The sequence below is a fragment of the Pipistrellus kuhlii genome, unplaced genomic scaffold (genome assembly GCF_014108245.1).
Source record: "Pipistrellus kuhlii isolate mPipKuh1 unplaced genomic scaffold, mPipKuh1.p scaffold_m20_p_56, whole genome shotgun sequence".
Taxonomy (NCBI): domain Eukaryota; kingdom Metazoa; phylum Chordata; class Mammalia; order Chiroptera; family Vespertilionidae; genus Pipistrellus; species Pipistrellus kuhlii.
The window spans coordinates 835,854-860,109 of NW_023425558.1; the positions used below are offsets into that span (position 1 = coordinate 835,854).

At 44.2% G+C, this 24,256-nt stretch overlaps 2 protein-coding genes across 10 annotated transcripts in view; one reads left to right on the plus strand and one right to left on the minus strand.

Moving 5' to 3' along the window:
- Positions 1 to 7,436, plus strand: part of LOC118706979 (RNA-binding protein 14) — a 23,147-nt gene extending 15,711 nt beyond the window's left edge. The window contains exons 4-5 of one of the 2 annotated variants that reach the window (XM_036416744.2): positions 11 to 218; positions 7,019 to 7,436. In XM_036416744.2, coding sequence (XP_036272637.1) covers positions 11 to 218; positions 7,019 to 7,038 — 228 coding nt within the window. In that variant the 3' untranslated portion in view covers positions 7,039 to 7,436. The remainder of the gene's footprint in view (positions 1 to 10; positions 219 to 7,018) is intronic. The other variant, XM_036416743.2, reaches the window with a different exon arrangement.
- Positions 7,437 to 12,445: 5,009 nt separating this feature from the next.
- Positions 12,446 to 22,339, minus strand: LOC118706984 (RNA-binding protein 4B). 8 transcript variants are annotated; one of them, XR_006740193.1, is made up of 4 exons: positions 22,202 to 22,339; positions 21,160 to 21,580; positions 13,682 to 16,246; positions 12,446 to 13,101 (listed from the first exon to the last, which is right to left on the minus strand). XR_006740193.1 is itself a non-coding variant. In XM_036416753.2 (4 exons), exons 2-3 carry the CDS (start codon positions 21,569 to 21,571, stop codon positions 15,579 to 15,581), a joined length of 1,080 nt encoding a protein of 359 aa, XP_036272646.1. In that variant the 5' UTR covers positions 21,572 to 21,580; positions 22,202 to 22,339; the 3' UTR covers positions 12,446 to 13,101; positions 15,570 to 15,578. The 8 variants fall into 8 exon arrangements, 6 of the variants coding, with proteins under 6 accessions (XP_036272646.1, XP_045429766.1, XP_045429765.1 ...); XM_036416753.2 differs by having other exon boundaries at positions 15,570 to 16,246; XM_045573810.1 differs by having other exon boundaries at positions 12,446 to 13,903; positions 15,570 to 16,246.
- Positions 22,340 to 24,256: the final 1,917 nt, after the last annotated feature.

Sequence of the window (24,256 nt, forward strand, 5' to 3'; positions counted from 1 at the left end):
CAACGTGGAGGCCAGCAAGAACAAGAGCAAAACCTCCACCAAGTTACACGTGGGCAACATCAGCCCCACGTGTACCAACCAGGAGCTGCGGGCCAAGTTTGAGGAGTACGGTCCGGTCATCGAATGTGACATCGTGAAAGATTACGCCTTTGTCCACATGGAGCGGGCCGAGGACGCGGTTGAGGCCATCAGGGGCCTTGACAACACAGAGTTTCAAGGTGAACCACCCTCTGGGGAAGAGGGCTGAGCACAGGCTGGGTGCGGAAAGTAGGCTGGAACGATCAAGGGAGGTGTGGGGTAGAGAAATACAGCTGGTGGCTGGCTGGCTGATGGCGAAGAGTAAGTAATGGACCTGAAAAGAATGCTTGGGGTTTAGAGGCTTTACCTTAGGCAAATCAAGACTGGGAGGAAAAGCCATTTGGCTTTAGTTTGGAGCCCCTAAGGCCCCCCCCCCCCCCTTTTTTTATGCCTATTAGTGCAGCATTCCTTTCTTAAGGTTTGCCTAGTGATTTTGTATTGGGGGCAAGGGCAGGGGGCGGGCAGCACAGGTCAGACCTGCCTGGGAGATACTCAGTTCAGTTCCATACCACTGCAGTGAAGCAGTATGGCAATAAAGGGAGTCAAAGTGAGTTGCAATCTTTTTGGTGGTGGAGAGTTTTCAATTTGAAAAAAAGAAAAATATTTGAAAGCATGATAAAGCAAGGCATGCCTGTATCAGATTTATGCATCATTTTTTTATTGGAAGAAACTGGCAAAAGCTGTTTCAGCAACACATTTAAGAGTAGAATCCTTGTTAAACTCTCCACCTCATCCCAATTCATAATTTTTCAGTAAAGATGATTAGTCTTTAGATAATTGGTGTCTTTTTTTTTTTTTTTAAAGTATATTTTTATTGATTTCAGAGAGGAAGAGAGAGAGAGAAATAGAAACATCAATGAAGAGAAATAGAAACGTCCACGATGAGGGAGAATGGTTGATTGGCTGTCTCCTGCACACCTACACTGGGGACCCAGCACGCAAGCCCAAAACCCTGAAACCCTTCAGGTGTTTTTAAGGGGTTGCCCCTGGTGCTGTTACCAAGATTGTTTGTTTTGAGGCCACTTTACAATTAAAAGGCTAATTTCAGGGTTTCTGAGGCGGACGTACTGAGATATGGGGGGAGGCAGTAGTGGCAGTGTTTTCTCACTGGTTGGGGGAGGGTGACTGTACAGTTCTTGAACAGAGGGGTGACTAGATGGATTGTTGTAGTGTGCCTGAAGGGCGGTGTGAGTGATGCTTGCACTGTCACTGTGTTTTGAAGGTGGCTCTTCTTGGTTTAAGATCTAATCTGTGCCAAGAGTAGCAATCGTGAAGGGGGTGGTAACCATGGTGAGTTAACTCTTCTTTTACCCCCTTTGCCCCCAGTGTCAAAAAAGAGCCCTTTCCATTTGATTGTAAATTATTGGGTTATTCCCACAACTCCTTGCTACACTTTTAACCTACGTCCCAACCTTTTTAGTCCAAACCAGGTAGTGGCCGCTGCTTTTCCTGTTGCTGCTATCTTTGCTGTTTATTTCCTCAAATTGGACCTTTCTTAGAGCTGGAGGTCTGATCATTCCCCCAAGTAATCGTGGGTGTTGCTGTGCTTTAATTATTGAGGAGAAATGTCACAGGTCTCTAGAGTTTAGTTTGTTTTCCTTTTTAATTGGTAAGTTGAGAATTATTTCGTGTCAACAACTTAATTGGGAGAAATCGCAGCTCTTGTTGAGGATTTGTGGCCTGACACCTAATTTTTGGACACCCTTTTATACTTATGTGCAGATACAGAAGAGGTGGTGGTGTCTGCTTGTAGCAGTTCTGTGTAAGGAGGGACACATCCTTTAGCATTGAACTCCAGGCTCTCCGTTACTTATACTTATTCTTGTCCTATTTTTCTTACTATTTGCCATTCTCCTTAATGCTGCCTACTAGAGTTTTATGTAGAATAACATTTTATATTAGTGGTCCTTTCCCGTTTCAGTTTCTCAATATTGGGTGTAGAGCTGACCCTTGAACAACACGAGGCTTAGGGCCGCTGGCTCACTCCACAGCCGAAAATCCTAGTATTTCAGTTGGCCTTCTGCATCAGTGGATTCCCACCCTCAGTTGAAAATACAGTTGGCTCTTGGGACAATACTAGTTTGAATTTTGTGGACATAAGGGGGCCCACGCAGTTCAAACCCATTTTGTTAAAGGATGAACTGTATTTATTGTTTGTCATAAAAAATAGAGATTTTTATTTTATTTTTACTTTAAAATATATTTTATTGATTTTTTTTTTTCTTACAGAGAGGAAGGGAGACGGATAGAGAGCTAGAAACATCCATGAGAGAGAAACTTCTATTAGCTGCCTCCACACCCCCAATGGGGACGAATCTAACCTGGGCTCCTTCATTCCACAGACTGACACTATCCACAGGGCCAACATATAGATATTTTAAAAACTAGCTTATCTCAGGACATTTAATAATGATCCTATATATCTTGGATGTACTTGGTTGGTTACTTGGTTACACTTATTTCTTTTATTTTGTTAGATGCCAAAGTGGCCTTGTGGCCAAATGCCAGAGGGATATAGGTTAGCACCTTAAAGCACTCATCTTAACTCTTAACCTGCAGCCTACACTCACCAATGTTTAACCATGGCTTTTTTAGTGTTTTGACCCTTCTGCCTCTTCCTTTTCTAGCCTCACATAATCTAATTTTAATTTTGCAGGTGAAATTGTGTATTTACTACTTTCTGTAATGTTAAATGAACAGATGACCTGTTGACTCTCCCCTAGTTCTCACCATTCACTTCTTTGACATCTGCATGTTTGGTTGCATCACAGCCAGTTGCATTAGAAAGTTTTTGCTGGACTTTTGCTTACCATTAAATTGGTAGATCATGTAAGGTGGAAACTGCTTCTGTGAAAAGTTTTAAAAGTTAAACTTTTTTTTTTAATTTAAACTTTTAGAGAAAAATGTTTTTGTTGTTGCTTTCTTTTTGGTTAGGTTTTCAAAAGTGATATTTTGCATTCCTGAATGCAAATTGTAGTTTTTGGCAAAAATATAGTAATAAGTGCATATTCTTAGAATCTCAGATCCCTAGTTTAAGGGGGAAAAGTACTTTAACCTTGCTAAAATGAACAGATTGGTCCACCGACTAATATTACTGGTTATTCACTTTTCACATTCTTCCATATTTTTCATAATCTTTTTAAAAATTTAGGCAACTTGAGAACTCGGTCCTGGTTCCTTTGATTCCACGAGGGGTCATCTAAGTTAGTCAGATTGTCAAGTACCCTTGTTAGGAGGAATGGCAGAACCAGTTAATGAGTGGGCGGTCCTTCAACTGGTATTTCACTCTTCTTGCCCCAGTTCATGAGTGTTTTCCTCAAAAACCTGAAAATCGCCTGTCTCACTCAGTGATCAAGTCTGGATCAGCCTCTGTTAGGGTTAGCTTCAGAGTCTTATTTTATTCCCTCTGATTTTGGAGAGGGGCGGAAGTCTGGGGGTACTAGTCTTTGCATTCCTTTGCTTAATGAAATCAGAGCCTCTGATAGTGAAGATGGGAGTTCCAGAATCTTGCTGAGCAATCTTGTGGTTTCTTTTGACATTCGGTGGTCCACTGATCAGAGGAGTTTTTGCACTCAGTTATTTGGTACAGAATGAGATACTTGTTTTTGTGCAAGATTGGTTTCTTTCTTAAGCATTACACTAGTGTTAGGTGTTAGAGTGGAAACATTTCTTCATCTAATCTTTGTCTGAAATCAGGTCACTATACTAAAATTATTTATTGGACTTTATAAACAAACAAACGAACGTGGCATTGAGTCCTGCATTAGCATTGTGGAGGTAAAGCCGTGGCTATGACCAGTGTCGGGGGTAGGGGCCGGGGCTATGACTGAGAGTGATAGCAACCCTTCTTGCATCTGTTTCTTCAAGGCAAACGAATGCACGTGCAGTTGTCCACCAGCCGGCTTAGGACTGCGCCCGGGATGGGAGACCAGAGCGGCTGCTATCGGTGCGGGAAAGAGGGGCACTGGTCCAAAGAGTGTCCGATAGATCGTTCGGGCCGCGTGGCAGACTTTACCGAGCAGTATAATGAGCAGTACGGAGCCGTGCGCACGCCTTACACCATGAGCTATGGGGAGTCGTATTACAACAGCGCGTACGGAGCGCTCGATGCCTACTACAAGCGCTGCCGTGCCGCCCGCTCCTACGAGGCGGTGGCGGCTGCAGCTGCCTCCGCGTATAATTACGCAGAGCAGACCTTGTCCCAGCTGCCACAAGTCCAGAACACAGCCATGGCCAATCACCTCACCTCCACCTCTCTCGATCCCTACGATCGACACCTGTTGCCGACCTCGGGAGCTGCTGCTACAGCCGCTGCTGTTACTGCAGCTTCCTCTTCATATTACGGGCGGGATCGGAGCCCCCTGCGTCGCGCTACAGCCCCAGTCCCCACTGTTGGAGAGGGCTACGGTTACGGGCATGACAATCAGTTGTCCCAAGCTTCAGCGGCCGCGCGGAATTCCCTGTACAACATGGCCCGGTATGAGCGGGAGCAGTACGCAGAGCGGGCACAGTACGCAGACCGGGCGCAGTACGCAGACCGGGCGCAGTATGCAGATCGGTCCCAGTACGATCGGGCGCAGTACGATCGGGCGCGGTATTCAGCCTTTTAAAGCTTGAGGTGAGAGCGGTGGGGTGTCACCTGTTCTGGTTTTGCCGTCCCTCCTACAGCCTAAAAGCTCCAGTTAGGCTGCTCTGCTTGCTTGCTTTTGCAGGGTTAAGGTAAGGTTACTAGCATGGTTCAGAGGCTAGGAAAAAGTCCTAACGAGTTAACTTTCTGAAATATGTAAACACCCTTACCACTCACAGCTATTTTTCCAGGGATCCTGGTAGTAGGAGTCCATCTGATTCAGTGTCTGGAAAAACAGAATGGTGAGATGAATCTTGGGTCACACCTATGTGCTATAAATGAACTGAAACTAAGACCCAGACATTTAGACTAAGGTGTGTTGTTTTTTTTCAGAGCCTTTGTTGAAATTTCTAGGTATGTGACATTACTAAGGTCTGCAAGTTTCCTGTTCTGCTTTGTAATGTGTGACAGGTCTGATTATGACCTGTAGTGATAAAATCAATAACTGTATAGTTAACTGGTCATCACTGCTCAAGTCCCAGTTACTATGAAGACTACCCAAATGGCAGCATCACAATCTTGAAGCAGCATATTTCTGACATTCCTGAACAGTTCATCCTCTATGAACTTTATAAAAAACGTTATTTGATGTTAGGTTGGGGCAGAGAGGAGGAAAGGTATCTTTAATTTATAAAATTGAGTTCGATAAGGAATCGGGGGCATAGACTCAAACCCCCTTCTCCACACAGCTCAAGATTCATTTCCTGAAGAGTGCACTTGCTTTGTCTTAGAATCTGTCTTATAAGAACCCGTTTACTTTGTTCTATACACTGTCCCCACAGGGTTAGCTTGGACATCTCTCCACTTCTTAAAGATGGATATCGCCTGTGAATTTTATTCTCCAGGGTTGAGAGTTTTGCTTTAAGCCAGTGATTTTTTTTTTTAAATACACATTTTTAAAATATATTTTTTTGATTCTTCAGAGAGGAAGGGAAAGAGATAGAGACCTAGAAACATCGATCAGCTGCCTCCTGCACACCCCCTACTGTGGATGTGCCCGCAACCAAAGGCACATGCCCTTGAACGGAATCAAACCTGGGACCTTTCAGTCCACAGGCCGATGCTCTATCCACTGAGCCAGACGGGTTTCGGCTAAGCCAGTGATTTTCAATCCATATGCTCAAGAGTTTTAAAAATATAATACCTGACTATTTAATCAGGGACACTGACCTCTTTTCCCTTAGATCAGTGGTCGCCAACTGGTAGTCCGTGAGGTCCAAAAGGTTGGCGACCGTTGGGAAACCTTTGGAGCAGCAGGTGTGGCTGGTGACCGCTGCCTTAGAAGGTTAAATGATAAAAAAAAATAACAGCCAGCACAACAGTAACTGTCCAGGGTGAATGAGTCAAAATTATACTTTTATTTTTTGTCAGCTGGACAAAAGGTACACTTTTTGGTGTGCCACAGAATTTTAGTAATCGGTTTACGTGTGCCATGAGCTGAAAATCGTTGCCTTAACTAGATCACTCCGTTCCCACTAATTATGGGCATTTAATCCTCTTGAACTACCAGCTCTACCTCAAGTCCTCTGGCGTTTTTCTATATCTACACATTTTGAGTCCCATGAGCCATTTGGTTTTACTGGAGTGATGCTTGCCAGCATGGGCTCCAGGTGTCTGAGATTGCTGTTGTATTAAAGGGTGATTCATAATGCCCTTGCGTTTTGCGCATTCCCCAGTGTGCCCCAGACATTGGGCAGAAGGTATGTAACTTGCCTAGGGTTATTAGGTAGGAAATTACTCAGGGCTGGAAAAGAAACTGTGTATAATTCACATATGCCCTCTAGTACATTCTTAAGCAGAGTGGGATGTCCTCAGGTCTTACAGTTTGTTGAATTGATGCTGCTTTTGTCTCGATTTTGAATGGTCTGCAACTTGGACCTTGGTAGTAACTTGGACCTTGGTAGTAACTCCCAGATTCAAACATACTTTTGACTTTTTACCCCAGAGAGCTAATTGGAACCTTTCCCTTTCCCCTACCTTCTACATACAGTTGGTGATGTGGAATTACTTTCTCTGAGAAATGCTAATGTTAACATCAAGGGAAATGCAATTCTTTACCTACTCTCATGAAAGAAAATTTACAATTAATCTAAAGAAAATTCCCAGACTGGGATTGCCTGACCTTCCTAGTTATTCTCTGGCCTCCAGGCTTTTTTCCCTTTTAGAGTGTTGTGATACATACTGGAGATGGGTACAAGTAAGTAAACTTAACAAGTCATGTTACCAGACTTTGTAGAGATGTTCTTGGAGGTTTTAAGTGGGAAAGGCCTTTTGAGCTTTGCTGTAAAGCCCCTGTGTTGTGCTCTCTTTCAGGTGGGATGTGTGTGGGCTGAAATCCCACGCTGCAGTTGTGCATGAGAATACGCCCTTCATGGTACCCGTCTCCGGGAAGTTCTCGGCTCTGTGCGTTCAGTCCCTCAGGAATCGTGGACCTTAATTTACCTTGCTAAGTTCAGACCACCTCTTCTTCTCCTCCTTCCTGCCCATCTTCCTGTCCTTCAATACTTCTGTAGCTTCCCTTTCATGTTCTGTTCCTAGCAGGCCTCGTTGAGTGCAGAAACTGGTGGGGCTGTGCCATCCTCACCTCCTGCTTCCGTTGTGTTGGATTTGGGAACGACCCTGGGGAGAGTCACTGCCTCTGAGTCTCTGGCCCAAAGGCTTGTGGCAGGTGGACACAGAGTTGGATCACTTTGTTTTTCTTTCCAGTGAAATAAATGGCTTTTCAACTTAGGAATGTGTGTGCTGTGAGAGAGTTCTTGTTTGGCCTCATTTGTCCCCAGAAAGGAGAGGAGGATGTAAAGTTTGACATTCAGCTCTGGGAGGACATCACTGTTTATTTTCTTTATTGTAAAAGGTAAAAGGGTTAATACAGAAGGACAGAGTCAGGCAGCCTTATTCCAGTAAAGACTTACATACCCCCATCGGTCCACCTTGAAATTGTAAAACTAATTGCTTACCAGTAGTTTTGAGCTGTAGGTCTTTTCCTGCTTGAGAAACAGTCATCTCCCGCCCCTTACTATTACCATTCCAGCTTCCCAGTCAATACATTTAGTTTGACTTACTTCCAAGGAAGAGGTCTTAAGAAAAGGACATTTTTGAGGGAACATTCACTTTTTATGTCATGGGGTGGTGGTGGTGGTGGGGTTATGGCTTCAACAGTATTCTACTACTTCTAGGCCAGTAAGTAACACTTTTTAATACCTTTCACCATCTTATTTGTATAGCTGACAAACATTCACTAGTACCTCATTACTTGTACTTACAGCCTTTACAATGAATGGCATAAAAAAAGGACCTCGCATTGAGTTTTAGATTATTTAACAATGAGGATGGATTGGTGAGGGCAGGGAAGAGGCAGCCACTTCTTAGTTCTGTGCTTCTATTAAAAACATTGTCTTCCAGATTTTATTTTTGTCTATACTTTCTTGCTCCAGTTTTAACACTTAGGGCAGTACCTAATTAGGGCATTTCCCAGAATCGTTTCAACAAATACGGAGCACCTACTGTATGCTAGTCATGCCTTTAGGAAGAGTGGTTGTGGTGATGGGAAATAAGAAAAAGCTGTCTTAAGTTGGGCGATTTTTCAGAATTGTACTAAATGCTTCTACCCTGACTGCTTCTTGTTCATAGGTGGCCTAGATGGGAATACCTCTGTATTAATATAACTTGTAATTTATTGAATATTTGCCCTATGTGAAACCTTGTGATAGGTGATCCATGTGTCCTCTATTGCATTTTTCTGTCAGTTACAATCTTTTATTCTACCCTCAGGATACAAATAATTGCTGAACTTGGAAGCTGTTTTTGATGAGAGGTCATGATTAAGATAACAGTTCCAGGAATACTGTTGGAGTAAAGAGGATTGGAGGTGGGAATAGTTACTCCTATGGGCCAGAAGTGGTCAATGACTAAGATTATGACTATGACGAATATCTAGGCTGGGTACTTTGCTCCCATTTTTTTTTATCTTATCTAGTTGGTTTGGTTATTCACCACTTTTTAGAGGGTGGTTCCCTTTTTCTCTTAAAAGATCTATCACAAATCTAAACTTTTATTGATCTATTCCTTGGTCTGATGGGTGGGATTAGCAAGTTTTAAAAGATGGAGACTAACAGTATTCATTGATTCAATAAATAGTGCGGTACTCTGTAAGGTGTAAAGTGCTCCGATGCCTACAGTTCTGGAGTGAATAAATTATATATGTATAGATTTTAGAGAGGTAGAAGCATCAGTGGAGAGAGAATCATTGACCTTAGGTGACCCTGCTAGCAGTTCTCAGGTTGTGACCCACAGGTTGAGAACCACTGCTGTAGAGCCTAAGACCATCAAAAAACACAGAAATTTACATTACAATTTATAATATAACAGTAGCAAAATTACAGTTATGAAATTGCAACGAAAATAATTTTATGGTTGGAGTCACCACAACATGAACTGTATTAAAGGGTCGAGGCATTAAAAAGATTGAGAACCACTGAGCTAGAGGAATATATAGGTGTGCAGATTACTGTAATAAATAGGGTGGCAAGCCTCATTGAGAGATGGAGATTTGAGCAGACTTGAATGAGATGAGAGCCAAATAGACTTCTAGAATTCCAAATAGAACAGTTTGAGAAAGGGCCCCAAGGTCTGGGATTGTAGCCGAGCTATTTTAATAGGACACGGGGGCAAGAGTGGAGTGATGAGAGAGGAGTAGAAGAGAAGGTAGGATAGTTAAACGACGATCATCTAGGGCTTTTTTGGCCTTTATTCTGAGTGAAATAGCCTTACATTGTTTGATTTAAACAGAGGAGTATTATGTGATGTGCTTTTTAAAAAATGGCTTTATTGCCATTTTTCACAAATTACACAATTTTTAAGAGTATAATTTGACATATTTTGAGTGTATGACGATCAACCCAGTCAGGATATAGAACATGTTTGTCACCTGTGCTGCTTTGCAGTTAACCCCCTCAGTCCCTGGTCAATTCTCAGTCTTCATCTACCTGTTTATATTCTTGGTATTAGTATCTTGACATAGGTGATTACTATATTCCTTAACACTTAATTCATTTGATTTCCAGGACATGATCCTCTGGGTTTTCCTACCTTCTCAATTTCCTCTGCTGTTTCCTCTCTTTTTTTTTTAATTTATATTTTATTGATTTTTTTACAGAGAGGGATAGAGTGTTAGAAACATCGATGTGAGAGAATCATTGATCAGCTGCCTCTTGCATACTCCCTACTGGAGATATGCCCATAACCAAGGTACATGCCCTTGACCAGAATCGAACCTGGGACTTTTTGGTCCGCAGGCCAACGCTCTATCACTGAGCCAAACCGGTGTTGGCTCTCTCTGAGCTCTTGATTTTGGAGGCTCCATGGTTCAGATTTTGGTCTCTGGTGATCCTGTGGATTCACATGCCATTTTGTATACAGAATTCCCCAATTTATATCACCAGTTCACATTTCCCAAACTCCAGCCTCATATCCTACTTCCCATTTGATATTTTTGCTTGAATGTATAATATTTCAGACACAGCTTGAATAAAATGGAACTTGTCATATACCAACATACACACATACACTAGAGGCCCAATGCATGCAATTCATGCAAGGGGCTCTGTCCTCACGGCCCCAGCTACGTCTCAGTCAGCTCTAACAGGCTGGCTTCATCTGGAAGGTCTGAAGCCAGTGGTTCTATTTGGTCTAATTAGCTCTATTATATAGACTAGAGGCCTGGTGGATGAAATTTATGCAAGGTGGTGGTAGTGGGGTTCCCCTCAGCCCATCTGCACTCTCCAGTCCAGGACCCCTTGGAGGATGTCTGACTACCGGTTTAGGCCCAATCCCGAAGTCAGACATCCCTCTTGCAGTCCCGGACCACTGGCTCCTAACTGCTCGCCTGCTTGCTCGATCACCCTTAACCACTGTTTATCTGATTGCCCCTAACCACCTTTGCCTGCCAACCTGAGCGCCCCCCCCCCCCCTCCACTGCTACCTCTACCAGCCTGACCCCCACAACTGCTTTCCCCTGTAGGCCTGATCGTCCCTCACTGCCTCTACCTCAGCCCCTCCACCATGGCTTTGTCTGGAAGGTCTCCTGGTCTAATTAGTATATTACTCTTATTAATATAGATATTGTGTTCACCATCCCAAGTCAAGTATTGGATCACCGTTTATTCCACCTCCCCCTTAATCCTGAGTTTCTTGTTTAGACTAAAGATCAGATTCCATGGACAAGCCTTTAGCCCCTTGTGCTCTGCCTCCTCGTAGCTCTACAAATTTACTCTTTCCTTTGCTCACTGAGCTTCAGCCACACATACTGTTAGGACTTTGTGTAGATCTATTGTAGCCACGCCAGACCCCTCCTCCCTTGGCATTTCACCAGCTGTTCTCCAGTTGTCCAGTTGTGTTTTCAAGGCGGGGGGAAAAAAAAAAATCTGACACATTTTCAGGGCAAAAAAAATTAACTCAGTTTCTCAAGCCACATTTTAAATACTTAGTAACTACAAATAGGACAGCACAGATATAAAACACTTCCAACATTACTGATAGTGTTTTACTGACAGTGTTGATGTAGAACTGTTTTTGCAGAATCCACTGTTAACACAGAACTGGAGATTTTGGTGAGGCCAGCAAACCTGTACATATTTCTTTGCTTTGCAGGGTATGTTGCAGATCAATCACAAGGAAATCCCAGTATCTTTGCTTTATTCTTTTTTTGTGTACTTCACTACTAGTTGGAATATATGTACTGACAGGTTAACCTCTCTGGATTGTTGTATCCTACCCCCAGAAAGCAGGGGGAAATTTTGCTTCCCCCAGGTCAGGATTATTTTCAGTGTAAGGATAAAATATGTGGGGGAAATACTTTGAATTACAGTCACAGGTAATCAAAATTAAATTTTTTTAAATTGATGTTTAGAGAGGAAGGGAGAGGGAGAAAGGAGAAACATTGATGCTAGAACAGAACATTAATGGTTGCCACCTGGGGACCTCCATTCCCCGGGCATGTGTCCTGACGGAATTGAACAAGCAATCTTTTGGTGCACAGGACAGTGCCCAACCAACAAGCCACAGCAGCCAGGGCAGTCAGAATTTACATGTCAAAATCCATATAGGATACAATAAAATTTAAGTAGGGTTGAATCTGTCATTAAAATTATTTATGGGGATCTAAGTAATAGTAATAAAAATGTCTATAAATCTTTTTGTAAAAAATTCTAGAGGACAAATTTCATTGCAGAATGTTGTCAGTGCCAATCATTAATATCCTCTTTTTTCTGCTCAAAATATTATGACATGTTTTCTTTTGACCTATCACAACTATCTTATTCATTTTAGCCAAAGTTTAATCCTAGCAGAATATTAACACAATGGAAAGAGAACTCTTAAAATAGTTTGTAAGTGAATTTAAACAAACACACTCTGAAGTCAAATGGAATTAACTTGAAAGGTCCTTGGGGATGCTCTGGCTCATCCTTTTCCCGATGCAGGCTTTTCCCTGTGCAGCTTACTCTGTTCCTGCTTCCTGGGTATGCTAGCCTTTAAACTGGAAAGTGTAGCTCTGCTTTTTAGAAAGGAGGAGCATGTTTATCAATGTCTCAAATGCTAGTTAGCTAACTTTTCCCCATCCTCTGCTGAGGCCACATTACTTCACTGAATACTTCTACAATCTAAATTTGAATTCACTTGAATTTTGTAATTTGAGCACAACTGCGAAGATGATAATGGTTGTAAAATTTCACACAAAGATACTTAAGTGTTAGAAACGTTTATTTGTCAAAATATTAAAAAAAAAAAAAAAAGGGGGAGTGGAGCAAAACAAGGCTCAATTTCAGCAAATGCTGTACCACGATCACATGTCAGACATAAAAAAACAAACATCCCCACCCCAGTGGTCCTAGCAATTGCAGAAGATTAGCTTCAATGTTAAGTCCAAAGCTAACCGAAGAGGAAAAGGTTGCTTGCCACTAAATGGTCATTTTAAAGGTTAAGGAGATGTTTCAGGTAGACAGGAAGGAGGATTCAACTCCTACGGAAAGCAAGGTAAGGGTTCCACTGTACAGGAAAAGGGGTGCCAGCATAATCCTTACCTAAGGCTGCTCAGAGGCTGGGAATATAAGGAATAGAATGAAAGGCTATAGACCCTTATATTAAGAAAAAAGAAAAGTCAACTTAGAAGAATTAAATTAAGAAAGAAAACATAGTTGGTCACAAACTCCTTTGTTTACTGAAACATGAAGCAATGGAAACATCCCGGCAAAGGGGACCGCGCGAAGCAAGTTCTCTTATATGACCGCAGCCCGAGGGTTCATCCACAATTATCCTACCTGAAAGAGAGCACAACACAAGAGGCTTACACACTGCCTGGAGAGCAGCTTGGCTCCGAGTACAAGGGCCCTGGTCCTGTCCTGCATTCCAGGGGGAAAAGAACAAAGAACAAAACAAAACCGAGTCAGACTGGATCAAACTTATCCCATGTAATTACCCAGGACTCATGATCATGACTATATATAGGAATCTACTTATAGCTATAATAGAACTAGAAGCAATCTATCTGGAAGACTGCTGTGTTGATAAACACATATTTCTCATTTTCTTACCTATTTTTTAGGCAAGACAACTTCTGTGATACAAAGCTATTCTCACTATACCAAAGGGCATACAGACTACCAAGAACTGTAATTTAATTTTTGGGTCCAGGAAAAGCAGAAGATGCTAAGATCTCAAATATGGCTAACTGCTCTATTCTAAATTTGTTTCATCTTAATCTTTCACAGTAAATAAGTATCAAGGAGTGTTTATTTACCCTCTAACATACCTACAGGTCAGTCATAGATTTAGAACCATAATTCTATTAAGAGTAGTTCCCCTAATTGACCACATCTCCCTTATCAAATCAAAAGAAGAAATCCTAAAATTCTCTAGTTCTTCCACTGATGATGGAAGCTCCAGACACCAATGGCTGGGGGGAAAAAAAAGTTAACTCACACCAAGCTCCTCTACTTATTACAGACAAAGGGCCAAATCTTGGTCTTGATCTGTGCCAATGGACTTCAAAAGCTGTGACGTTCTTGAATCAGTTCTGCTAGAGTGAAACCCGAAATTGGATCCCCAACAGTTCTGGAGTATTTCATCCTGGCAGCCTCATTACCATCAGGCTCCTGGGACTGCAACCAACTCAGGGTTATTCAGTCCATTTGAGGTTCACACCTGGAAGGTAAGTTTCTTTAAAAGTCATCGTTAAAAAGAGGTTAGTTGAACAACCACTGTTTGCACTCAAAATTCACTTTAAAATACTATATACTAACTTAATATTTAACTTTGAAACATTCAAGAGGAGTTATCTGATGGATAATATCACCTTATTTTAGAGGCATATCCCATTTCATGGCAGATTCAGCTGTATTAAAAGTAAAAGTAATGGCAAACTACACAAGTTGTAAGGTTATCAACTTCATGTATATGAACACACGACTGGACAGTGGTCTCAGGAGATCCCAGTCTTGTCCTGGTCTCATGGTCATAAGTTCCTGCCAAATTTGCTTCTCTCTATGAAAAAGGGCAGTTCCTACTGCTTTGTTTTTTTCTAAGTATCTACCAAAGGGATAAGTTAGGTACCCTGAAAACTCATGGTAACTAAGTTTAACTTTGCTATTAGGCCTCCCATTCAAGTGATTCTCAATTTCAAGGTACAAGGAAAACCAGGAAAATAAATAGTTGTCGTGATACCATTTCTGCTTGAAGAGATGTATCAGTCTTATTACTCTTGCCCTTCTAACGTCTTTGCATACATTTTCTGAAGTAGGAAACATTAAATTCCCAGGGTCACCAGTGGGATTTTATACACATCCAAAATTACCCAGTTATCTAGTTCCTTAAATATTCTCAAACCAAACCAAACTTGCTGGGGAAAAAGGGACGCATCAGGCTATGAAAGTATCACTGACTATGCAGAGATACGGCTTACGATCCAATGAGATGTTCCAGATCAGCGTTCCAGATCAGGGGTCGCCAACAGGTGGTCCATGAGGTCCAAAAGTTTGGCGACCACTGGTTTAAGGAAACCTTAAAGAAACATTTGGAGCAGAGGTCGCCAACTGGTGGTCCACAAAGGTTGGTGACCGCTGCTCTAGATAAGGGACTGCATGGGACAGTGGCATCAAAACATTCAGATTTCAAGCAAGTGTCTTATAACTAAACACCGAAAATTTATAAACTGTATTTGGCTTATAGCTATATATTAGAAAAGGTTCCTCTGATAAAGCTTAATGACTCAAGTAGATTTTTATTAGCCAATTGGAAGTCTAAAGTTATAGTTAAAATTCTCACTGTGACATGCATTATTAACTCCTGAACCTGTACTCTGTACTCTTAAGTTTACACCAGTGACTTTAGTGGAAAGATAATGGGTTTAGGAGTCAGCCAGGCCTGAGTTTGAATTTTGGCTCTACTCAATTATCAGATGACTCCAGGCAAAGTACTTAACCTGAGGCTTAGTTCCCTTCTCTCTACAACAGAACATACCTTAAAGGCTTATTGTGTAGGTTAAATTATATGATATATACAGAGGGCACTTAATAAATGTTAGTTCTCTTAACTATTTCTGTAACCCAGATTAGCTTACACTTAACACAGTATTCTCACTAACTCAGTTTCTTCTCTCAGAAGGAACAAGATTGTTGGAGTCAAAACACTAAAACCTCAACAGGCCACATGAACCTCTGTTAAGCTAAAGAAATATTTAAGCAAGTAATTTATACCTTTAGGATACTAATGTCCTGACAGCAAACAGGTGGCTTTACCTTCCCCTCTAAAGCATGGGTCTCTTTCAAGGGAACTAAATGGAATCTTTTAACCACACCTGCCCCACTCTCACCTCCAGTTTTTAAAAGGCTGAGTACCGTGCTCGGTCCATATACTGCTCCCGCTCACACCGGGCCATGTCATACAGGGAATTCCGTGCAGCCGCCGAAGCCTGAGACAGCTCGCTGTCTGGCCCATAGCCATAGCCCTCTCCCACTGCGGGGAGCACAGCTGCAGCACGACGAATGGGGCTCCTGTCCCTTCCGTAATAGGAAGAAGTGGGGGCCGCGGCGGCAGCCATAGCAGCTGAGGGGGCAGCAGCACCGGAGTTCGGCAGCAGGTGTCTGTCGTAGGGATCAACAGAAGTGGAGTTGAGGTGACTGGTCACAGCTGTGTTCTGGACTTGAGGCAGATGGGACATGGTCTGGTCTGCGTAGTTGTACGCAGAAGCTGCTGCTGCTGCCGCCACCGCCTCATAGGAGCGGACCCGGTAGCGCTTGTAGTAGTCCAGTGCTCCATAGGCGTCGCTGTAATACATGGACTCCCCATAGCCCATGGTGTAAGGCGTGCGCACGGCTCCGTACTGTTCGTTATACTGCTCAGTCAAGTCTGCCACGCGGCCCGTACGATCGATCGGACACTCTTTGGACCAGTGCCCCTCCTTCCCACACCGATAGCAGCCGCTCTGGTCTCCCATCCCGGGCGCAGTCCGAAGGCGGCTTGTAGACAATTGCACATGCATTCTTTTGCCTTGAGAAAATAGATACAAGATTTATTATAACTCACTGAGAATTCTTTATCCTCCCCCAAATGAAAGTAAACTAGTTGGCACTAAACACACATACATACACACACTCCTGAGATTCTGTTTCAGCAACCCCTCCAAAAGCAGTTAAAGTTTAAATATAGATAAGAGCTAGAAAATTTGGGTCCTCAGAGACCAGAAACTCTTTCTACTTACACTAGGTAGACCGAATTCATCTTCTGTCTCCATTACTACCCCCCTACCCGCCAAAACAGAAATGGAAAGTTTCCACTTTTCACTGCTAAGACTGGGATTTTATTTATTTTAAATGGGACTATGAGATGTAGCAATTCAAAACCTACCAATTCTTCCAAATCAAATATCCAACAAAACCTCAGTGATACCAGATTTGGAAAGGATCTTACCAACCTCTCCCTGATTCACTCAGGGCCACATTAGGTCTGAACAGTTACTGCGGCTTAAAGACCACAGCCAACTTTCCTCCAGCCATTACTGCAGGTGTCTCAGAAGGCTATGCTGGTTATACAAATCATACCTGGTTCATCGCATACTTTATAAGTTATAAAACTTCAGATTTCAACCCCACCCCACTTTTTCAGCATGCCTACTGTGGAAAAGAATACTATTTGACCAAGGTCTCTCAACAGCAAAATGAGATCTTGAAGCAGTACTGGTTTCTTAGGGATGTTGTGCTCCCATGTAATGAATAATTAACATTTCATCCTACATGGCGTTTACAGTTCTTTAGAGAGGATGATCTACTTGTCAGAAAAATGCAGCATTTGTCTAAAGTCCTCTGGGCACCCATACAAACAAGCCACATTCAGGGAATGACCAGCACTAAGGAGCAGCTAAGAGAAGAAACAGTTTTGCCCTGGGTTTGTGTACCCTCAAGCCCAGGCACCCTTACTGATGAACGCACCCAAGGTCTTAAAAGCAGTTTGAGAAAACGGGTATTTGGGGCAGTATTTAGTCTCAAACTGCCTAAGACTTTGGAGATCAAGTCAATGCTTTTCAAATGATAGCCAAAACACAGCCAGTACAGACATCACTCTTAAGGGCTGCTCAGAACACACGTCCCCCCTCCACGTCAGCAGGTTGCTCTCTCTGACAGACCTTGTTCTGGACGCAGCTATGCGATAGGAGGCCGCACGCTCCACCATCCTGTTGGAAACGGCCCGGTTCAGGACGGCAGCCAGAACAGCGCCATGCAGTGACATCACTTTAGTCACACTCGGTTCTGCCCAATGTCGAAGTCCTACCACCCCAGTTTCCAGCAGTTGCTGGCTCCAACTTAAACCCTTTAGCAGAAATAAAGGTGCTCAGATTTTTACTTCCAAGTGCTAGCTGAGGCAGTATCCACCACCTCCATTGATCCAGTCAACAGAAATCAAATAGCAATAATTCTCTGAAAGCAGCATTTAGCCATCCTACTGTTTTCAGAGATTTGAATGTTCTTAGAAGTTAAGGGCCACATGCTAACTATGCAAAGAACAAAAACACACATACTTTTTGCTCCAATTCATATAGAAAGTGTAGGGTTCACTATAATTGAGACTGGAGGGTTACAAATTGTCTTTCAACCATGCAAGGTGACATTAATCTGTGTGACAGATACGAACTGTGCTCCAATTGTGAAGTCAGAGTAACCATGCCAATCTAAAAATCAGTCAATCCAGGAAACTTAGAAATACATTTTTAAGGAAAAAACTGCAATTTAACTTGCTCTTTTATAGATTTTGGGTGCCCCCCCCCCCCTCCCTCTCTCTCTCAGAAACAAAAAGCAATGATTTTTCCTTGATGTATCTGTTAATTCATCCAGTCTTTACCCCTGCTTTAGGAACTTGTAAAGATCTAAAGATTGGAACCTCTAAGTTTATAGACATCTGTGGCAAAAGCTACTTCTAGTAGTAACTGAAAAGGATGTAGGTTATTTTTATTTATTTATTTACATTTTTACCTAGAACTAAAAGATATATAATAGGATAGTTTTTTCCCCTAGCACAATCTTCCCAAAGATTATAACTATGCTTTTAATTTAAACCCCCTAAAGTTTTTATAATAATTGAAAAAATATTGTGCTTCTCTATTATCTTAAGGAACCAGAGCAAATAAAACTGAAAGAAAAGTAAATTTTACCAACACCCAACACTTGGAAAACGTAAAGATTTCCTGAGACCTTCAAAAGTTACTGAAATGCGCCCTGGCTGTTTTGCTCAGTGGATAGAGCACCTGCGGACTGAAGGGTCCCAGGTTTGATTCCGGTCAAGGGCACATGCCCAGGTTGCAGGCTTGGTCCCTGGTGGGGAGCGTGTCAGAGGCAGCCATTGATGTTTCTCTCATCATCGATGTTTCTATCTCTCCCTTCCTCTCTGAAATAAAATAATAATAATAATAAAAATATATATATTTAAAAGTTACTGAAATGCATTGCCAACATTTTCCAGAAAACTAGCCCAATAAAAGTTTTTTCTTTTTTTTTCTTTTCTCTGAGTTCTGGAACAGAAACGAGTATTAAAAGCTGAGATGGGCAACCTGTGATCCTAATTGCTGAACTCCTATCATTGCTAGGATCCAGAGGCTGGGGATGTAGCTGACACACAATAGCACTTCAGTGTAATGCCTGTTTACATACTGGGGGAAAACACAAGACACCTAAACTCTTACATAGTCCCAATGTGGCTGCCTGAGTGGTTACTTGGGAAGGCTGCTTTAAGGTTTTCCAATGCAAGCTGTTTGCTAACTCACTAGGGGTGCATTCACTGCTGCTGCAGAGAGGAACAGATCCTGAAAGACATACACTCAGATTCTGCTGCTTCCTTTTAGAAGTCAAGTCAGAAGCCTAAATGGCAGCCATTAACATATAAAGGTTCAATTGATGCCTAAAGTGGTATTCTTAAGATGCTACCTTCATTAAACACCTGCAAAGGATTTATCAAAAAATGTGATAAATTGGTATCTAGATTGTATTTTCTATAAAACTGCAACTTACTATCCAACTAGAGGCCTGATGCACAAAATTTGTGCAATGGGCTTGGCCCTCACAGCCCTGGCTTCCTCTGGAAGGTTGTCCGGAAGGAAGTCCGTCTAATTAGCATATTATGCTTTTATTATTATAGATGCTAAACTTTCTCTTGTCATGGGGGGGTGAGATAAAGGTGGTTATAAAAATGCCTATGTTTGTAACTCCTCCAGAGGGGTCAGGGTAAGAACATGAAAACCAAATAAAGGATCTTTGTAAAAACATTGTAAAAAATCTTATGAATCGTGTGTAGTCAGATATCTACTACTTAAAATAATTAAACTTGCTTTATTAAAACACACGTCCCTTCCTCACTGGCTGTGACCAGAGCTTTTGCTGCACTCTCTGTAATCTCTATTTTGCAAACTTTCTTACCCTTTTCTGGTCAACTTTTCCTCTTCCACTTCTTTTCTGTTTTCTAGGGTTAGCAGAGGGCCCTTAAGTACTTCTTAACAACTCTTACTGGCACTCAGACAAAAAATTGTTAATCTATGACCCTGAGAAGTGGCTGTAAATGTGGTTCAAGATGACACTATCAACAAAAACCTTGTAGAACAGTGCTGTCCAATGGAACTTTCTATGATGATGGAAGTGTTCCATATCTGCACTAATACAGTAGCCACTCACCTCTTATGCCTTCTGGGTGGGTGCAGTACAATTGAGAAACTGAATTTTAAATTTTATTTAATTTCAATTTAATCTGTGGACAGTACAGTTCTAGAGCCATCAGATGACCTCCTATGTATTAATGACAAGCTATGTACCTTTATGATTGGTATAAATAATATATCACTTACTAGAATATCTTACGGGATCTCCTCAGAAGCAGGACCATCATTCCCATTCAATCTAATTATTTTAGAATTTTTTACCTTTAGGATTATATAATAGATGGGGCAGAATACAGATATTCCCCAACAAACAGTGGTCTGATTTTATGATGGTTTGAAAGCATATTCATTAGAAACCATATTTTGAATTCTGATCTTTTCCCAGGCTATCGATATGTGGTATGCTACTCTCATGATGCTGGGCAGTGGTGCCCAGCCACAGCTGCTTCAGCCAGCAGATAACAAGGGCAAACAAATGATGCTCTATGGCAGTGGTCGGCAAACCGAGGCTCAAGAGCCACATGTGGCTCGCAAGCCGCAGTTTGCCGACCACTGCTTTATGGTATAGTATTAAATGTATTTTCAACTGAACGATACTTTCAACTTGCGATGGGTTTATTGGGACATAAGCTGAGGACAATCTGTAGTTCGTGATTTCTGGCTCTGCTGGAGCTGAACAAATATTCCCCCCAAATACAGATTCCCCACCCCCCAAATTGCCCACCACAATCCATCACGCATAGTAGTAAAGAGTATCAATTTGCTGAAACCGGTTTGGCTCAGTGGATAGAGTGTCGGCCTGCGGACTGAAGGGTCCCGGGATCGATTCCGGTCAAGGGCACGTACCTTGCTTTCAGGCACATCGATGTTTCTAACTCTCTCTCTCTCCCTTCCTCTCTTTAAAAAATCAATTAAAATATATACTTTAAAAAAAAGTATCAATTCTACACATTTGACCTCTCAAACATAAGGCTTCCTGGCCATGACAAAAGCCGCAGGTAAGCCACAGACTTAAACTCCCAACAGCATTGAAATGAGTGAAGCCTGAAGGGTAAAGTAACCCGGAGTTTGTGATTTTATGTGGTTGTCAACAATCTGAAAAGGATTTGGCAAATCTCAAGAATGGTAAACATACAATCTTCCTATTATTCCCAGCTAAAATAGAATGGAAGGGACCACCCTGCCAGCCCCAGGGTCCTGTGTTCTTGCCTGTCTTGCCCTAGACCCCACTCAGTTCTGCCACCAAGACCCCAGAGCAGTTCACCTTGAAACTCTGTGTTGTCAAGGCCCCTGATGGCCTCAACCGCGTCCTCGGCCCGCTCCATGTGGACAAAGGCGTAATCTTTCACGATGTCACATTCGATGACCGGACCGTACTCCTCAAACTTGGCCCGCAGCTCCTGGTTGGTACACGTGGGGCTGATGTTGCCCACGTGTAACTTGGTGGAGGTTTTGCTCTTGTTCTTGCTGGCCTCCACGTTGATGTTCACCCCGTGCAGCTTGTAGTGGTGCAGGTTGCGGATGGCATCCTCGGCCGCCGTCTTGTCCTCTATGTGCACGAAGCCGTAGTTCTTAATGATGTCACATTCCAGCACCTTCCCGTACTGCTCGAAGAGCGAGCGGATCTCCTGCTCGGTGGCCTCCCGGGGCAGGTTTCCGATGAACAGCTTCACCATCCTGAGAGCCTGAGAGGGAAGAAACAGAATCCCCTCAAGTTAGGGGTGCCGCGTTGCGGCTGGTGAAAGCCTCCACATAAGTTCTTGGTGCCCCGGCAGAGCCGGTGGTTTTTCCATAGGAGAGGGGTGTCCTCGGGGAGCAGCGAGAGCCGTGGGGCACCGGCAGGAGGTCGGGTCAGTCAGCATCGCGTTCCCCATCACCTCTGTGAAAGGAGCACGAAGTGACAGCTTTCGCCGTCCCACGTCCTCACACTCCTCTGGGGCAGGAAAGAAGCGCTCAGGCCGGGGGCAAGGGGCACGTTTCTGAGTGTCCCCGCTCGCGAGGTTTTGGAGGGAAATCTGTGCACCTCTCCTCCCTCGGGCTTCACCTCTCAAGATTCTCTCAAAATAAGGCCCCTGGGCTCCCCATCCAGGACACCCCCCTACTCCCTCCCCGCGGCCCCCCAGGGGCCCAACCTGCGGCTCCGAGGCCCCAACAAAGGCTCGCCCCGACCCCTGCCCCGCCTCCTCCCGTTGTCTCCCCGCACCTCCCCGAGAAGCCCCAGCGCGGCCGTCTCCGTCCGCCGAGGCCCGGCCCGGGCCGCCCAGCCCGCCTCGGGCTCCCCACAGCCCCCAAGACGCCCCTCTTACCTCCGGGGGGCGGCGGCGGCGGCGGCGGCTCCCGCGTCAGAGAGAACCCCACAAAATGGCGAAGGCCGCTCGAGCCTCCGCGCGACCCGGCCCTTCCCCGCGCGCCAGCTCACGCACGCGCGAGTGCGCGCTCCCGTCCCCTCCCCCTCGCGGGAGCCGGGCGACCAATCCCGCGGCCGCATGTAAATCACTGCCCCTGGCTCAGCTCCCGGCGACCCCGGCACGGGGCGGGGCCAGCTGGTGACGGCGCGGCGGAGAGAGGTCAGCCCGCCCCCGGCCCCAGCCCGCCAATCAGCGCTCCGGAAGCGGGGGTCGGGCTCGGCGTCAGAAAGGCGCGGACGCACACACTGCCCCATGAGCTCAGAAAGCCGGGGTCACTGCCGTCACAATGGGGGTGCTGCCCGCGCCTGCCGAAGCGGGAGCCGAAGCGGGGCCGGGGGCCGGCAGCTGATGACAAAGGGTTGCCTCGCTGGGTCCCCTAAAAGGGTTGCCAGCTTGGTACAACATTTTAGAAATACACGTTCTGAGAAAACCTAGTCATTTTTTCGTAAAGCTTTGCACATAATTAAGAACTTTTCATTACAAGCATGTTGTTCATTGATGACGAAGTAGAACCAAAGACAGCAGACCTGGGAGAGGTCTAGGAGGCGTTCTATGGGGGCTCCCCTGGGTCTTGTTCCGTTTGCTTATGTATACCAGCAGACGTGGCTGGTTCCCTGAGCACACCAAAGGAATGCTCGGTGCAAAGGCCCAGCGAGGCTCCTTGATTTGGGTGGGGACAGGGTCTCCACATCCACACTCAGCTGCTGGACTAGGCAACTGTGAGTCCCTCTCTGGACTAGACAGCTGTGGTCTCAGGGCACCTCCTGGTGGCCAAAGGGAAGCTGTCAGGTGGGTTACTGTCACCCTTGAACAAAGAATAGATGTTTGTAGAGAGAGGGACTGTTTCTCTCTGAGTAGAGCCTGCCAGGGTGATTGTCAACCACCGTTCCTCACTGTGATGGCTTCAGAGAAGCTCTTCTGAGACCACAGGCACACATTCCTGAGGCTGCCTTCTTCCCCGCCAACTGTTCTGATATGTTTCTTTCACTGGCATCGTTTTGCTTCCCAACTATTTCAGAAGAGGCACTGTTCTTGCAATTCTAATAACAGTCATGCTTGTCTCCCACGTACTAGTATCTACCTCCCTCCATCCCTTATTCTCTCGGCCATTTCCAGTTTCTCTCCACCCTCAAACTTTTAAAACATGTATAGGGACCTCCTTAGCCACTTCTGAAATAGCTTTCACTCATCTTCACTATACTGGCTTCACAAATGGAGGGTCTGAACCTGCTATCACCCACCTTTGTGCACTGTGTTTTGGGTTCTGTTCTCTCCAATTCCCAGAATTTTCTGAGATCATCAGAACTAATGTCCTTGGCTTAGTATCAACCCTTTTAAAATTTTCATTTCATTCATCACCCTTCTGTTTTTATACAGTTTCTTTGCATAGCTCTGACGGTACTATTCCATTCCCCCCCCTCCCCCACCCCTGTTTCCTTACTCTTATTTTTAAAACAAAGAAATTGACAGCTTTAAGGAAATGAAACGCTGTTTTTACGCACATTTCACAGATGTGGGAAGGGGTTCAGAGAGGCAGGCCACTGGCCAGGTCCGAGATCTCACCCTGGCCTGTGTGACTGCACAGTCCCCTGAAGCACAAGGCCACCAAGCCTCTGAAGGCCCCAGTTCACCCCTGAACCTAATAGTTGACTACCCGTCATGGAGGGGACACCACCTCAGCTCAGGTTTTGAGGATAAAAGACCAAAGAGAAGTGATGTTCCCATAATCCCCTAAATCCAAGGGGTCAGGCCTCCTGGGGGCTCCCAGCAGGGCCAGCTCCCCAGGTCAGAGCGGGCATATAGCTGAAGGACCAGGACAGGCAGGGGTTCCACTGGCCACTGACCTTGGCGAGCTGGGTCATGGTGCTGGCCTCCACCGCCTCAGGTCTTCCTTTTTCCAGCTTGGGCAGCAAAAAAATGACAGGATTCCAGAGCCACAGCCAGCATCCAGAA